The following is a 16,182-nucleotide window of genomic DNA, read 5'->3' as shown; positions in this document are numbered from 1 at the left end:
CCTGGCGGTGCGGCGGCTTGTATTTGCTCGGGGGGCTGTCAGGGAAAGGCCGTGGGGGTCCAGCCGTCCCCCTCTTCCTCCCCCATCACACCAGCCAGGAAAGCGCACATGCCAGAGAGGCGCTGCTTTCCCCGTCCGTGCTGCGGCTCTGCTCCCTCCTCGCTCCCCGGGGGAGCTGTCGTCGGCCAAGGAAGGTTTTGCCCCAGAGCCTGGCTTTTGGGGGCCCCGAGGGTGGCTCGTGGCACGCCCGCCAGCGCAAGTGTCCTGCAGCAGCTGCCAACAGGGACAGCAATGGACCGGGTTTGGGTGTTAGGCCTGGGAGGTGGGCGCTTGGCTTCCAGCAGCGGGCTGAGACCCCAGCAGGTCTCCACGGAGGAATGGTATCCGCCTGGTGCTGTTTGACAGCAGAGTCTGCGTGCATTTCGTCCCCGCTCTTTGAGATGAGTGGTCTCTTCTGCCACAGATCCTCTTAGAGAAGTCTTTATGCGTGCTTAACTTGGTATCCCCTCCGCTTTTCAGGCAGCACCGAGGTCCAATGCTGTGGGGCTGCTGAAGGACGCCGACCTACGGGCAGCCCTGGACGTGCTGCGGTGTTACGACTTGCACTCAGTCGTGGAGGAGTGGTTCATCGAGGTGCTGCAGACGGACCTTCAGGCAAATATAGCTCCTGAGTTCTGGAACTGCATCAGCCAGTATGAAAACACAGCTGAGGAGCCCCAGTGCTCCTCGCTCCTTCTGGACGCGTTTTGTCTTCTCAAGTGCCGCCTGGACCCCTACCTGAACAGCCTGGAACTTCTGGAGAGGTGGACCAAGGCAGGCTTGCTCCTGGGGACAGGCGCTCAGATGCTGCAAGAAAAGGTCTACACCATGTTCAAAGCTATCCTTTTCTTCTCCACTACCAAGTCCTTCCAGGAGATGATCCAGCAGTTCTACAGCCGCACTTTCAGGATATACATGCGGCAGTGGAAGAAGGGAGAAGATGGAATGAACGAGTGCGAGAGCAGCATGAGTGAGACCGAGCAGGAGAGTGATACGGAGGAGGGCGGAGGAGAGAGCTCGCTGTGCGCAGGCTGCAGCAGCAAGAGAGAGCAGTGCTGGTGCCCCAAAGCCATGGAGCAGTTTCAGCAGCTCAATGACATTCTGTACGTAGGTTACGGGGTGGTGGCTGTCGCTCAGAACAAGCAGATGGTCCGGATGGGGAGCAGCAGCAAGTTTTCTTGATATCTGGAAACGGGAGGAGTTACGGGTGAGGTCAGGCTGTATCATGGTACTGGTTAGAGAACTTGACACAGGGTTTCTGCAGCTGGTTGCCAACTGGTGATTGAACTAGAGCAGGTCTTTAGACAGAAAGTTCCTCTCCCTGGGTCTGAGAATATCTTCCTCGTGCTCTAAGGCCTTCTGTCCACAGAGAAGCAAACTTTTCTAAATGAAAAAGTTTTTGATGGCTAGAAAATAATGTTTCTAAGGAAGATGGGATAGAAGTAGTGTCACGTGTTACATATGTAGTGCATCTATGTGGCTATCAGAGCATTTAAACTAAGAGCTATGCCTGCATCTGTGGACCATACAGGGAGGAAGGTGCCTTCAGGTAGTTAGGTTTTCTTCATTTGCTTGTACCTTTGCTTCCATCGCTCTGAATCGGATCATTGTCTGTGTCTGTAGCCGCCGGCTGAATTTGCTGGAGAGAGTGAGCGCCGATGCTGTCACGACCATCTTGCACAGGATGATAGAGGAGAGGATGGAGCAAAGATGCAGGGGGGAATACGAGCACTCCTTCCTGAATGAGTTCCAGGAGGTAAGGAAGGCGTGCGGGCAGCAAGGGCCCTTCCTTTGGAGACGTGCAGCTGCTCCTGTTACTGCTTTAGCAGCTCAGGCTAAAAGCAGATTCCACGTGAAAACACCTGGTCCAGGGCTATGACTCCCACCATCCCTGGCAGAAGAGGTGGTTAAAACTCCCCATTTCGATTTACGCTAGAGGGGAAGGTTTGCTCCGACCTGCGCCTCATGGACCATTATATTTCACCTGGTGATGTCCGTAGTAATGAGAGAATTTCTGTGGTTCCGTTTTACAAACTACAAGAACACATAGTGCCGCGTAGCCTGCAGAGGACCCTCCCTCTGCGTAGGTGGGCCCGTAATTAGAATTTGTGTGGCTGTTTTCTGTCGTCTTTCCAATTTTTCAGCACCTCTTTAAAATAGGAAGCGAGGATGGGAGGTGATACTCTGGTATTGATCTCACCAGTGGGCCACATACAGAATTAAAATCCTTCCTTGCAACTACCCAGTTGTTTTGCTGCTACCTTAAACCGAGTTCGTGTTGGGCTGTTTACCCAGTATGACCTTAAAATAAAATTCTTCTCCGGGTTATGGCTCTTCCAGGATACAGTCCTGGCGCTGCAGGCTTGCCCTGCACATTTTGTTCCTCAATGCATGACCTTGCCTTTGCCTGTGTTGACGAACAGTGCGTGAAGTCAGGTTGCCAGGCAAACCAGACGGCTCTCTGTGGTTGCCCTAGTTTCCTCGCTCTTTGCCATGCCGGCCGTTTTTGTCGTCTGCAAACATCGGCAGTCATTTTATATTTACTTTCCTTTAGTTGCTGTGCAACGCTTTCTTTAGTGGACCTAGTGTGAAATGCTTTTGGATGACCTGGAGATTGTTTAAGGACATTTTAAGGGCACCAGAGAAAATGCAACTGCATTCCGCTTGTCAGACGTTGCAGAAGGTCCCCTTGCTCCCACCTCTTCAGAAAGGCCAGCGTGTTTGGCCGCAGAATATTGGAGCGTGTCAGAATTAGGAAGAGGCAACTTTTTAAAAAAAAAAAAAAAAAAGTAGAAGTGGTGTCTTAATTGGGAAGATATTAAAAAAAAAAAAAAAAAGAGAAGAAGCACAAGCCTGGCAAGCTAAAGGTAAAATAGGAGAAGTCTGGGAAACAGCTTGCTAAAAGTACAAGTGCTGACAGCAAACCCCCTTTCCAGACACATCAGCAGCAGTCTGGAGTGTCAGTCGCTAATCAGGCTATAGCAGGAGCACCCAGAGAAGATAAACCCATGGGGAAAAATGGGTTGGTTTGATAATAATTGTATTCCTTAAAATTGAGTTGCTTTGCATCAGTTATAGTCCTTTCCTTTTGTTCTTTAGGAGAGTTCTTTATCAGCTTTTCCACAGTTTTGCCCAGATCGATGCCCAGGTGTTCTGTAGTTCTCAGGTTTGTCCTGCCTTGTAATTAGCAGAACTTGTGCATTCCTTCAGTGTTTCCTCAGTCGAGTAGATAATTAAAAATTAACGTAATCAAACCAGATCTGGACTTAGCATTTTTGTTTCAGGCTGTCCAAATCAGTTATCGAGAAAGGTTAATATTTACTAGCTGTTAATACTCAAATACTATCCCAGGAAGTGCTACACGTTTGCCACCTTAAAGGAAAAATAAAATTTAAAAAAAGCATTTCTTTTGAATATCTGGATATTGTAGTTGAGTAAATTTGAAATTTGATGATTACACGTTTCTCTGTAGAAAACTAAATCTTGAATATAAAAAAAATTAACCCTCTGATGCTCTCTGTTCAGGGTTTTATTTTATTATTCAGTGACTAGGCTGGTATTTGAGGTCTTGGTTTCAAGTGCCTGAGTTTGGTTGGTAAGGAGTATGTCTGTGAGTCCTCGGGATGGCTTGCTTGCTCTTCACTGATTTCAGGAATCGTAGACATTTTGGGCCACAGATGATGTGATGGACAATTTGCTCGTACCCTTATAAAGAGAATAGTTCTGCAAGTATAGAATGGAATGGAATTCTGCAAGAATAGAACAGTCTGCAAGTTTTTGAATATACCCTATCCTTTTTGGAGCCCAGCGCCTATGCGCGGTCCTCAGTCACCCCTTATCTCCTCATGCACATCTGCACAGTCTATATCCTGTATCTTTAGTTAAAGATATTCTTTCAGCTAGGCTTTCCCCAGCTATAACCCAGGCCAGGGTGCCTTTGGAGAGCAGCTGGAGGTAATGCTGTCCTCGGCTAGCTGCTCATTTCTGCTTGCTGTGGCAGCTGCCTGGTGATGGGGTAAGCGTGGGACGTGGTTGTGCATCCGGCTGTGGTGTTCACTGTCTCTGTACTCTCCCTCTCCTTGTGCAGTGGATTGAGAAAGTGATTGGCTGGCTCAGCAGGGTTTTTTTGCAAGATGGTCCCTTGGCACGCTCCTCTCCAGAAGCTAGCAGCACCTTGAAGCGCTGGCGGTGCCACGTCCAAAGGTTCTTCTACCGCATCTATGCCAGCATGCGCATTGAAGAGCTCTTCAGCATTATTCGAGGTAGGTGCGACCCATTCAGTGTTCATTCATTCTTGGACTTGGATTGGATGAATGGTAGATCTGTGTTCATCTCCTGATCTGCCACGCTGTCTCCTCTTGCCTTCCCACGGAGCATGGCACTGTTTCAAATCACTGCTTGGTTTGTAGATTTCCCAGAGTCAAAGCCTGCTGTGGAGGACCTCAAGTTCTGCCTGGAAAGGACTAATCAGAGGCAGCAGCTGCTCAGCTCCCTGAAAAGTGCTCTGGAAATGCGGCTTCTGCATCCTGGTGGGTTTTACATCCCTGTGTATGTCTTAACACTGTAAGGAGCCTGGGCATGAGTGGGGATCTACTGGGAGCCATCATCTGATTTCGTGTTTGAGTGAGAGGCAACCAGGCTGTGCACATCGCGTGCTCTCTGTGTTGGAGTGGGCATGGGCAGCAGTAGCTGATTATATCCCAGCCCCTTCTTGCCTCATTTTTGCAGTATGGTGAGGAGCTGAGCTAGAAGTTTAGCTTTGGTCCAGGTGGGTAAAGGCTTCTCTGCTGTGCGTGGTCTGAGCTCCTAACGCAAAATCTGGGCTCAGCCGGTTTATAGTAGTCTCTGAGCCTGTGTTCGCAGTTGGAACTGGTTTCTTAGACATATGGATCCGATCTCTCCCTTTGGCTGGGGCAGTAGGGCAGCAAGCCCTTCGCCTCCGACTCCATAGATCGAACAGAGGGCTTGGAGCAAGCTCCTGGCGTCCAAGCCATTAGCCTGTGCTCTGGGACTCTGAGCACTCCCTCTGCCCCTCTCCTGTAGGAGTCAACACATCTGACATCATCACTCTGTATATCTCGGCCATCAAGGCCTTGCGGGAACTTGACCCCTCCATGGTTATCCTGGAGGTCGCCTGTGAGCCCATCAGGAAGTATCTGAGGTAAGAGGCCTGCGGGGCTGTCTTACGCATCCCCTTTCCACCCCCTTCCCTTCACTTGCTCTGTTTCTCTTGCCTGTTGGCAGGACTCGGGAAGACACGGTGCGGCAGATTGTGGCAGGTCTCACAGGGGATGCCGAGGGCTCCGGTGATCTTGCAAACGAGCTCTCGAAAGCTGACCCAGTGACCCTGGAGAACGGTCAGGAGAGTGATGATGACATCTCGGAACCAGGGGACTGGGTTCCTGACCCGGTTGATGCAGATCCAGGTTAGATGCCAAGACCCGAAGTCCTGGTAGCCTGCTGTTTTCCCGGGTGGGCCATAGTCTTGAGCAGCTCATTTGCTGCTCCTCTAGAGCTGAGCTGGGCTGGGGCAGGTCTCTGTTAATGTTGCACTGTGGTCTGCTGGATTTCACTAGGAAAATCAAGTTCCAAGCGTCGGTCCTCGGACATCATCAGCCTGCTGGTGAGCATCTATGGCAGCAAGGACCTGTTTATCAATGAATACCGCACGCTTCTGGCTGACCGGCTGCTACATCAGTTCAATTACAGTGCTGAGAGGTGAGGTCCAAGTGCCCAACCCCAGGGCTTTCCACCTGCTAAAGGTATGCTTCAGACTTGGTCCTATGAACAGCTGTTTCTGGAGCCAGGAATATCTTCGGCCATTTCCTCTGCAGCTTTGGGTTTGCATCTAGAATTTCATGCGCTCACCTCTTCTCGGGCTGCTTCCTGCTCAGTCCTGCCCTTGGCTTGCACTAATAGGGCAGCACGTAGGAAATTGGAGGCACCGACACCCTCTTAGCTCCATCCCACATGTTCTGGTGGCCTTCACAACCTGCACAGGCTGCTTAGGGTCAGCAGAAAGTGTCAAAGTAAGAAAAAGTGATGAAGCGTCAGGAAACCTCAGCTGCAACCCAACTATGTCTCTGTTCAACATTTGCAGTGGTTTTCCTTTCTGTGAAATGCAGCTAGTGCGAGCCATGTCTGGGATCGGCAGTCTCAGGCAAGTGGCTCGCCAAATGCTGAGGTTGCACCGTGTTGTCGAGGGGGATGGCTAGGTGCCGTGCTCGTCCAAATGAAAGGGATGGAAGGTCTTCAAAAGCTGCTGGCCTACAGAGGAAGTGACTGTTTCTCACTTAGATGCTAGAAGGCATCCTGTTCAGATAATGTGCCTTGCAAGGCTTCCTAGGAGGGGCACCCTTGTGCCAGGGACTACCTTTTTTGGCTGTGTTGCAAGGGGTGGAGGCCAAGCCAGGCTCATCTGTCTGAGGGACCTGTGTCTGATTTGTTGTTTCTCTCATCAGGGAAATCCGCAACGTCGAGCTGCTGAAGCTGCGGTTTGGTGAAGCTCAGATGCACTATTGTGAAGTCATGTTAAAGGTAACTTTTTTTTTTTTTTTTAATTCAAGTCCTGGGTGTTTGAGCTCATTGGGGAAGGGGAGGGACTTGAGGAGTGACCCAAAAAGGGTCTTTTAGGAAAGCGGGGTTCCCAAAATCCCAGTGAGGGGTCTGATTTGTGACAGGCAGAAGTGCATTCAAAATCATGTCTGTTTTTTAAGCCCTGTGGGTTGGGTTATTGACTCTGGGGGATGGTTGCTCTTGTGCTGTTGTCTCTCCTGCCCTTCCTGCAGTACAGTATTCTGGCATTGAAGCGCTGGGCTCTTCCAGCTCCTCTGGGGTTGGGACTCTGGAGTTCAATTCACTTGGAGCATTGTGGGAAGAACACAGGTCTGGAGGGACTCCAGTGTAGGCTAGTGTTGAGTTGTAAGCCCTTCCTCAGCCTCCCCACAAATGTTTCTGAGTACGTAGCAGACTTTCTAGTAGACACACATGATCATGTCCTTTCCAGTGTCCCCATCATCATTTGGAGACAACGCTAGTCACCTTGTTTCAGCTTCTCCTTTACTGAGGGTTAGCACTGACTTGGAAGAGAAGGAGTTGCCTTAGCTTCCTCTGCCTTTTCCAGGATATGGCTGACTCGCGACGCATTAATGCCAACATTCGTGACGAGGAAGAAAAGCTCCCAGAGGAGGAGAGGCCACCATTCAGCCTCGTTGCCGTTATCCTGTCAAGTGAGTTCTGGCCGCCGCTGAAAGAGGAGAAGCTAGAGCTTCCAGAGCAGGTCAAGGAAGCCATGGAAGCCTATTCCAAGAAGTATGAGAAATTAAAGGTGAGGCAACCTTAACCCTCCTTAAAAAAGGTATATGGTGTTCAGACTTTGTTATATAGCATGGTTTTTGCAAAGTCCCCTTTAACAGCCCTTAAATTTTAGCTGCTAGTACACCCACGCTGTTACGGTGGAATCCCAAAGTCCTTCAGCTTTGAATCGGGGTTAGAACCTGCGCTAGCTTAACTATTGCCAAAAGGCGGCTTTATCTCTTCATGGGGTGCCTGGGTCGTCATAGTGATGGCAGTTAGGGAAGAGAGTTATCTAAAATATGCCAGTGTTTGTTAGTTAAATGGATACTGAGGTGGAAGTTCTTAGGCATCTTAAGTCTGGTCTAAGCTTGTTGGCCTAAGTTCTATAGTAGTAAGAGTGACATCCTGTCTGTTGGGCCTCTCTTCTTCAGTACTCTGGCACTCTCCTCCCCTGTTTGTCCTCTTGAAAAGAAGCTCTTTTAACATGGTCTCATTTTAAGATTCACTGTTAGTCTGGAGTTAGGTGAATGTTGCTTCCTCTTCTGTCTGTGGTCTCTCCTGGGTTGTTTCATTCATTTCTGGAGGGTCCCTGAACTCCATGACAGTTTAGGTGCAAGCATTTTTGGTCAGTTTGACTGTGGTTCAGACAAAGACTGAATCCGTGCCTTTATGAACAGCATGGAAAGGTGGAAGAGAGGCATACAGAGCAAATATAAGCAGCCGTGCAGTATTCTTCTGTTCTCCAGGCACTTGATCATGGCAGTTAGATAGAGGAGGCTGAGGTGCATCTTGCTCTGCACATACAGAATGGGTTGGAAGCAGGAGCATCTCTCTGGAAGTCAAGGAGAGATCTAGGTCACTTCCAGAGCTGTGGTCTCGGCTTTCTCATCTTGCAGCTTCTTATCTGGTGGAGTGCAGAGCACACATCTGGAGCATGGATGATCTGGATCTAGCCAGGTCATGCCAGTGTAGTGTCTGTGTGCACGCGCAGATGGTTCTTTGCACCCAGCCGGAACGCAATTTGGTGTCTCATGCAGACGTTCCTCTTTGCCTATCCACTTGTGCTCTGACTCCACTTCAGGCTTGGTTTTCCTATAGAAAACTTTCTTTAACTTGTTATTATACACCAGGTGATACATGCTATGAGGCTGGGAAGCTCATAGCGCTAGATCCTGTCTCTTCTCCTGCTGTAGCTACGTGCCAGATGTGGATGCCAGCTGGTTTCTGTGCCTGCAAAAAATTAGTTAGGAGAGGATGCAGGAGAGGATGCAAGGAGGAAGCAGCCTCCTCGAGCGTCCTAGCGTTCAAAGCAAGCAGTCCTCTTTTCACGTCAGTATCAGAAGAGATTGCTTCTCTTCTGAGGAAATCCTGCCCCAGATGAGTATTTATTTTCCGGTAGGAGTTTGTCCTGAGTGGCCCAGTTGGTCTTCCAGTGTTTCCTCAACCTGTGCTTACCCTACCAGAGAGCTGAGTGTCTGGCTTTCAGGCAGGAGAGGGGCATTGGTCTTGGGCAAGGGCTGGACAACAACTTGTGCTGAGGAGGATGTTTCCCATGAGTGGGTAGGGAACGGTTGGGTGGTGGCAGTGCAGGGTGACTCATGAGGAGCGGAGCAGCATTCATCTGGCAGAGGTGTGTGGAGCGCAGCTGGCCCTGGTGATAGAGGGGTGTTTGCAATAATTGCAGCACTGAGTGGTTCCTGTTAGAAGATCTGCTGTGAGTGGCTGCTTCTCCCTTTTCCAGGCCATGAGGACCTTGAACTGGAAGTACCACCTGGGCCTGGTGAGCTTGGACGTGGAGCTGGCAGATCGCACCCTCTCCCTGTCTGTCTCTCCTGTGCATGCCGCCATCATCCTGCACTTCCAGACCAAGAGTGAGTGCCGTGGCAGACTTGGCATTACCACCCGTGTCTGTGTGCTTCCCATGGTTGGGTGGGAAGGACACGTTGCTTGGGTGGCTGTAGGCTCTGAGAGCTCTGGCAGCAGGACCAAGACTTGGTTCGTGGGCTTGGGTCTACCACAGGGGTCAGCCGGGTCTCCAGCTCTCCTCGGAGACAGCACCCAGCAGGGCCACAGCTCAGCACCCAGTCTGCTTTCAGGCAGTCGCTGCACACAGCTGCTTGCTCCTGGCAGCGGAGGTGGGCAGGTGTCCGGTGCTTTTCTGTGATATCCGTGGTCTCTGCAGGTACGTGGACACTGACGGAGCTGAGTGAAGTGCTCAAGGTGCCCGTGACATCGCTGAAGCGTAAGATGACGTTGTGGCTGCAGCAGGGTGTCCTGCGTGAAGAGCCCCAAGGCACCTTCACTGTGATTGAGGAGGAGCAGAAGGACCAGGTGGAGAAGGTCGTTCTGATAGACAGCGATGAGGAGGGGGACTCTGCCATGGCGTCGCAGGCTGACCAGAAAGAGGAAGAGCTGCAGGTACCCGTCCGTGTGTCTTGGCTGCTTGCGAAGCCGGCACGATGATGCAAACATCCCGTGCTTTTGGCTTTGGGGAATCTGATTAAGATGATGGAGTCAATTTGCACTTTGGATTTGCATTTTCCACTGCAAGTGGCTCAGTCCAGCATGAGGGTTTTTTGAAGCGGATATCTCTTGATTAATGCTCACTGGTGCAGGTGCTGGATCACAGAAGAGTGATCTTCTTCCCTCCAGAAGAGTGCCCGGCTGCTGAGCCAGGCAACCACATGGGCATCTAAATGTGTTTTTTCAGTTTAAAAAAAGAAAAGGTCTGAGACATGATTTCATATTTGAAAATAGTCATGACTTATTTGGATTCACCCAAGCAGCGCTTTTTGGCACTTAAACTGCCAAAAAGGCTTACCCAGCCCTAACAGCTGGACCTTTGCCTTCTCTGTGTTGTGGTTCCTGGACAATTCCAGTGTTTTTCCTACCTGTGTGTCATGTTGTGTGTGTGTTGTGCCACTGTGCAACACGCAGTTGCCATACTGGTGTTTATCCACTGAGGGTCATGCACGTACTGCACGTCAAATCCTGCGTTCCAGCTGTGTGTCCCAACACCCGATGCAGTTCTTGGATATTTCCTGTTTAAAGACCACATGCTCATGGCTGAGAGCAGAACTGACTGCCAGCCACAGCCCTGCTCTGCTTTTGGGATATGGGATGCTAAAGCACTCCTTTTCTTCATGGTATAGATGTCAGTGTGATTTACTGTTGCTTGCGTGTCCCCCTCTGCAGCTGTTCTGGACATACATCCAGGCTATGCTGACCAACCTCGAGAGCCTGTCCTTGGAGAGGATTCACAGCATGCTGAAGATGTTTGTGATGACAGGCCCAGTGGTTACAGAAATCGATATACAAGAGCTGCAGGGTTTTCTCCAGAAAAAGGTCCGGGACCAGCAACTCATCTACTCCGGAGGTGTCTATCGCCTGCCCAAGAACTGCAACTAGGCTGCGAGCGTCCCTGCTTTCCCCTCTGCGTCACTTCTCCGTGCCTGTGCTCAGCTCCCGAGTGCCACCCGCCTCTCTGCATCCTGCTGGGTAGTTTCTCTGCTCTGGGGGTTTGCTGTGCCCTCTTCCCCAAAAGGCTGTCCTTTTCCACATGGAGACAGCTCAGCAGCAGCCTGGGCCGTGCACCCCACAACTTCTGAGACTGGGCCTGCTCCCCACATTGCTTTTCCTCCCATACATGAGTGTCTGGGCCCACTTCACTGGTTAATAAAAAACAGCAGTCTCCTTTTTCAGACGGTACCAACTCGTTTTCTTTCCTCTCAGCCGAGCACTCTTGGCATCAGCCTTCCCACGTTGAAAGGGCAGGCAGGAAACTCCCCAGTCTGCTGGGCACCGTCTCCATTTTGTTGGGTCTCCATCTGTAGCCCGGGAGGCTTTGGGAGGGGGGCTGTTGGCTCCAGTTGCCGTCTGGGTCTCTTTGTGTGGCTAAAGCAGCGTCTTGCAGCTGGCTGTGATGAGCGAGACCCTACACAAAAGCAAGTGTTCATGCTGTCTCCTTTGGCTTATGTGGGAGGAAGACTCCAGGGTCCACTTACCCTTGTCTGGGACTCTTAAATTGTGTGGAATAATTTTATTGTGGGATGAAGAATGCTTTAGATGGATGAGATGTAGCAGTTCTTCAGGGCAAGCTGTTGAGTCCTGGAGGATAAGTGGATTACCCAGGCACTGGCAGGACTGCTTTATTACGGCACGAATACACGTCTCCCTTCCAACACCACGGATGGTGCCATCGAGGGTGCATCGTCTTGGTGTGCTTCAGAGTTATTGGCACCACTGAGATCAACGAGGCAGTTGGATGGGATAATGCCTGAGCTCCGTTGGTTAAACATCATGCCCCCAACCTGGGTACAAGATCAGGCAATGGGTTTCAGGATGGTGTTCAGTCTCCACTTAATAGCGTTCAGGGTTCCTCAGTCCTGCTTTCCGGATGGGTTTTGCTCCTCAGGAGGAATATGCTGGGGAAATCTGACTTTTACTAAAAATTTCCTTTCTGTGAAGCAAAGAATGAGTTTCCACAGCCCAAGGAGCCTTCCCCCTCCTCTGCTGAATCTTCTATCCCAGCCTGCGGGCACTGCAGCAGCTGCAATTGAGATACCAAAGGGCCACACTTAAAACACCAGAGCAGCCCGTAACCCTGGCTGCGCTGCTGTGCGTCCAGGTGCATGAGAGACTTGTGGAACATAGAAAACCACCTGTATTTAACATTTAACCTTGTTTTTCAGTGCCTAAAGGCCTGGAAGTCCCACACTGTGGCATCCTTTGTGCAGCTGCAGGCAGTGGGGTATGGCACTTACCTCCCCCTTGTACATGTTCAGGGCTTTTTCTCTATGGGTGAGAGCACGTGTTCTTGTTTCCCCGTGGCACTTCACTCCAGGCTCGTGGTCTTGTGGCAGTAGGAGCTGGTTGACGTGTTCTACTGTGAAGCTTAAAATTTTCCTTATGCTGTAGGGGCTGTTAATAACTAAATAAATCCCAGTCTGTGAACGTGTAGGATATTACTCCAGGTAAAGCCAAGAAAGATGAACAGCAGCTAATCCCAAATCACAGCAGGCAGGGAGGGAAATCCATACCCGAACACACGAGGAGCCCCACCAGACCCTGGTAGGACACGCGGCTGGATCCGTTGTCATCTGAGGTTGAGGTTGAGGTTGAGCGGGGTGGCCAGGACAGCAGCCAGCTCCCTTGCAGCAAACACCTCCTGGGGACTGCTCCACATTCCCTCAAAGGCTGCTCAGCTCCTCGTGCCCTTCCTCAGCTCTTGCTTAGACGCTCACCCACCACTGAATAAATCAAAGAGCCCACAAGTGCCTGGGTTCCATCCAAAACCCACACGCTCTGGGAGGGCAAGAGGGAGCAAAATGTGGGCAGGTTGTGTGGACGTCCCTAGAGGATACCCCTTTCCTATATGTGCTGCAGGTGCAGAGCCCCAGGGCTGCGTTTCACAGCTTCTCTTGTTTTGTTTTGTTTTGTTCTGTTTCTTCAGGAAAGGAAACTGTTTGAGCACTTGGAAGCATCTGGAAAGGTAGGCAGCTGCGGGGCAGCGGGATCGGTGTCTGCCGGCTGTGGGAGCCGGAGCTGCCCGGGGTGTGCCATGGCACGTCCCGCTCTGCGCTTCCTGGCTGACTGTCGAACGTCTGGGCACACTGCGGCTGCGACAGGGCGGGGAAACATCTCTGATCTTTGGAGATCAAAGAAACCGCCAGCTTTGCAGCTCTGCAGCGGGGCTGCTGGCAGCTGGGGCTGTCCCCGGCCACCGAAGGAGCCAGGGCTGGCTGCTGGGGCAAGGAACGCGGCTGCGAGTGACTCCAGGGCCCCGGCTGGTTTGGCTTTGCTTATAGATGCAAAAAAGTTCATTTATTTATGTATGGGTGCAGGTGGATATATTCCTCCTGCGGCGCTTCCTCATCCCCCGAGGCAGGGTGCTGCGGGGCGGTGAGCGTGCCCCAGCCGTACCCCATCCCCGGCAGCTCTCCCAGCCTCCCCGCGACGCGCCCAGGGGCGCATCCAGCACTCCCCACCGTGCCCGCAGCCGTAGCGGTGCCACGGAGGTTGGGGTAGGGAAGGGCACGGGACAAGCATCTTTCCTGCCCTGATCTTTCCCAGCTGCCCCAACGCTCCCCCCATGGGATGGGCCCGTGGGGTGTGATGAGTGTGTCTGCCCTGAGCCGGGAGGTGAGCGCTGCCGCCACCGAGGGGACCTGGAGCCGCTTCTCTCCACGCGGGAGGTCCCGGCACGGCTGAGCCAGAGCCACTGGCTTGAGTTGTAGTGTGGTCGTTTCAAAGTGTGACAATAGGAAAAACTCTGGTTTAATGAGCGCTTCGGCTTTTAGGGAATGTAAAAGTCTTAAAATTAATTGAAACGAGCTGGAAACGCAATTTTTCAGCCTGAATGGAGGGAGCTGGGAAAAAAAAAAGGGCTTTGGGCTCTTCCCTGCGCCGTTTGCCGTGCAGCCGCGTTGCTTCAGGCCGCAGCTGCATCTGCTGGCCGAGGCGAAGCCCTGTCCCAGGTCCCTCGCCTTTGTAAATGGCTTCCACTTTTAGAGGAAAGAAAGAAGAAAGAAAAAAAAAAAAATATCTTGAAAATGCATGTAAAATCCGATTTCTTTACTCCTTAGATGCTTGAAAATGTCTTCAGTTCCTCTGGGGTGTTTTACAGACGCCCTCGTTGCGCACTGTAAACCCTTTTTGTGCACGCTCGTTTACATGGGAAAGTGTTACGATGATTTTCTCTGATGAGCCCTTGTGAAATGAGTTGATATCTATGGCATCGGGAGGACGCTGACCGGAGGATGCTGCGTAGGTGCCTGTGCCACCTGCTGCAGGAGGAGCAGCTGTGGGCACTCGCTGCTCTCCATCTTTTCCAAATTATTTCCCAAATTTTCCATTTTTTCCCCCAATTTTCCACTTTTTTCCCAATGTAAAAAGCAGTCTGACCCTGAAGCCTCCCAGGCGCAGCAACACATGCCGCTTGTCCCTGCCCTCTCCCATCGCCGGCCCCGCACCCACCCGCCGGCCCCGGCACCCACCCCTCTTGCCGCCCCGGCACTGAGCCCGGCCGGCGCCTTGCGGCGTGACTGCGACCTTCCCGGTGGCCCCGCGCCACCACCGAGGCCGGCATGTGAGCAGGTGAAGCTGCCAAACCCATTTTTCTTTGTTTTTTCCTTTTTTTATTGTTTTAGTGAGGTGGGGATGGAGCTCAGCTGGAGGAGAAAGAAGCAGCAGATTTAAATTGGGTTTTAGGAGCGGTCATCTGGGCGGGTGCTCCTTGAATGGCTTTAAAAAAAGAAATTAGATAAAAACCCTCGCTTTCCTTCAAAAAGAGCGATTGTCCTCATTCACCTTGGTCTATTTATAAACTGTTTAGAAGGGCCACGATAACCCAAGCAGGATGCGGCATCCCTACAAGGGACGTTCCCTGGCCCACGGATAAACTGTTTGGGTTATTTAGGACGTGTTAAAGCAGGGCTGCTTACGAAGGTTGGAAATTTTTGCTAAGAGTGAGAGTGGGAAGAGCGCAGGGTCCGGCTCAATGGCCCTGGGGCCGTATCCTGCCCGGGGAGTCGCTGATCTGCTGCTGGTTTTACACTGAGGTCACTGCTGTTCGTGCTTCTTGCTGATGCGCCAGATTTAGGATGCAGGAGGGCTGACGGTGCGGAGGGACCCCATGGAAGCGAGGGGCTGGAGCAGCAGCAGAAATCTGGGGCAGATCAACACAAGGTGGGTGATATAAAAGGAAAAAAAACCCCACCCAACAGCCCAAGCCATCGCTAACGTGGCTGTGGAGTCGGGGACGGTCGGTACCGCTGCAAAAAGGACAGCTTGAAGCTCAGAAGAAGGACCTCTGTGTCTGGACATGACCCTGTGGGGCCGGATCCTGCGCACGATGCCTGCCAGGGGCTGCGGCCCCGCCGCCTACTTGGGCAGCCCCACGCCAAGGAAGCTGCTGCCCACCATGGATTGGATTATTTTATTATATACTTTTATTCTTCCCTTTTTGGGGACGCGGGAGGGGCCGGCTCCGAGGTTGGGGCCCGTGGGGCTGCTCGGGAGTTTCTGTATCCCCACCCTGGCGCCGTTTCCCCTTCTCCACTTGCAGGCTCTCACTTTCCATTTCACAGCCGCCTGCCTGCTCCCTGCCTGCTCCCTGCCTGCTCCAGGCTTCGCATCCGTGGGGTGTATTCCTGACTCTACATCCATTTTCCTGGCGGCTCCAAGCCTGTGACCTTTTCAGCCTTCTTTAGCTTCTTTTCTGACAGATTTCCTCCTTTTTTGCAGAGTTTTTCCAGGGGAGGCTGGTGCTGCGGGCAGGGGACCCCCCGTCCCAGCGCTGCCGGGGTTCACCCTGGACCCGTTCTGGGCTCTCAGCTCCTGCAGCCCCCCCCAGAGTGACCTTTTGGCCCCAGGGGTTCGCTTGCCTTATTCTGTCCTCCCGGGGGAGTGGAAGGGGCCAGGAGCGTTTGCACGTGTCTGGGTTGCAGCTGCTGCTGATCAGCCCTGGAGGTGTTTCAGCTAAAAAGGCGACGTGTGAAAAAATAGAGGAAAAATCTAAAATTGTTGCATAAGGCGGTGCCCAGCAGCAGGGGGCCGTGCGGCTGTCCTGACCTCCGGTGACGCTTTCTGGTGGGTACCAAAACCGGGAGCTGCCCATCACCTGCGGGTACCCAAACCAGTGGGTACCAGTCGGTGACTGGTACCAAAATCTCGGCTCGGAGGTCGCCATCTCCCCGTCCCCGGGGCTTTCTTGCCCCTTTTCCCCCGGGGTGCCCCACGGCGGGGCAGAGCTGCGGGAGAGGCTGTGTTTGCGCAGGATTTGCATTCGTGGCTCTGCAGGAAGGGCCGTGGCACCCGCGTCCGCTCCTCACCCGGCCCGGCCCGGCG

At 52.2% G+C, this 16,182-nt stretch overlaps 1 protein-coding gene across 1 annotated transcript in view; it reads left to right on the top strand.

Annotated features, from left to right (window-relative positions):
• Positions 1-11,034, top strand: part of ANAPC2 (anaphase promoting complex subunit 2) — a 13,084-nt gene extending 2,050 nt beyond the window's left edge. The window contains exons 2-13 of the mRNA XM_009283622.2: positions 520-1,142; positions 1,663-1,795; positions 4,127-4,301; positions 4,449-4,568; positions 5,083-5,200; positions 5,284-5,465; positions 5,616-5,757; positions 6,501-6,576; positions 7,163-7,366; positions 9,077-9,206; positions 9,518-9,753; positions 10,531-11,034. Coding sequence (XP_009281897.1) covers positions 520-1,142; positions 1,663-1,795; positions 4,127-4,301; positions 4,449-4,568; positions 5,083-5,200; positions 5,284-5,465; positions 5,616-5,757; positions 6,501-6,576; positions 7,163-7,366; positions 9,077-9,206; positions 9,518-9,753; positions 10,531-10,743 — 2,352 coding nt within the window. The 3' untranslated portion in view covers positions 10,744-11,034. The remainder of the gene's footprint in view (positions 1-519; positions 1,143-1,662; positions 1,796-4,126; positions 4,302-4,448; positions 4,569-5,082; positions 5,201-5,283; positions 5,466-5,615; positions 5,758-6,500; positions 6,577-7,162; positions 7,367-9,076; positions 9,207-9,517; positions 9,754-10,530) is intronic.
• The last annotated feature ends 5,148 nt before the right edge of the window (positions 11,035-16,182 follow it).

Source organism: Aptenodytes forsteri, unplaced genomic scaffold (assembly GCF_000699145.1).
Source record: "Aptenodytes forsteri isolate BGI_AS27 unplaced genomic scaffold, ASM69914v1 Scaffold518, whole genome shotgun sequence".
Taxonomy (NCBI): domain Eukaryota; kingdom Metazoa; phylum Chordata; class Aves; order Sphenisciformes; family Spheniscidae; genus Aptenodytes; species Aptenodytes forsteri.
The sequence above is the reverse complement of the archived record's forward strand: the minus strand, read 5'-3'. Positions and strand labels throughout refer to the sequence as shown.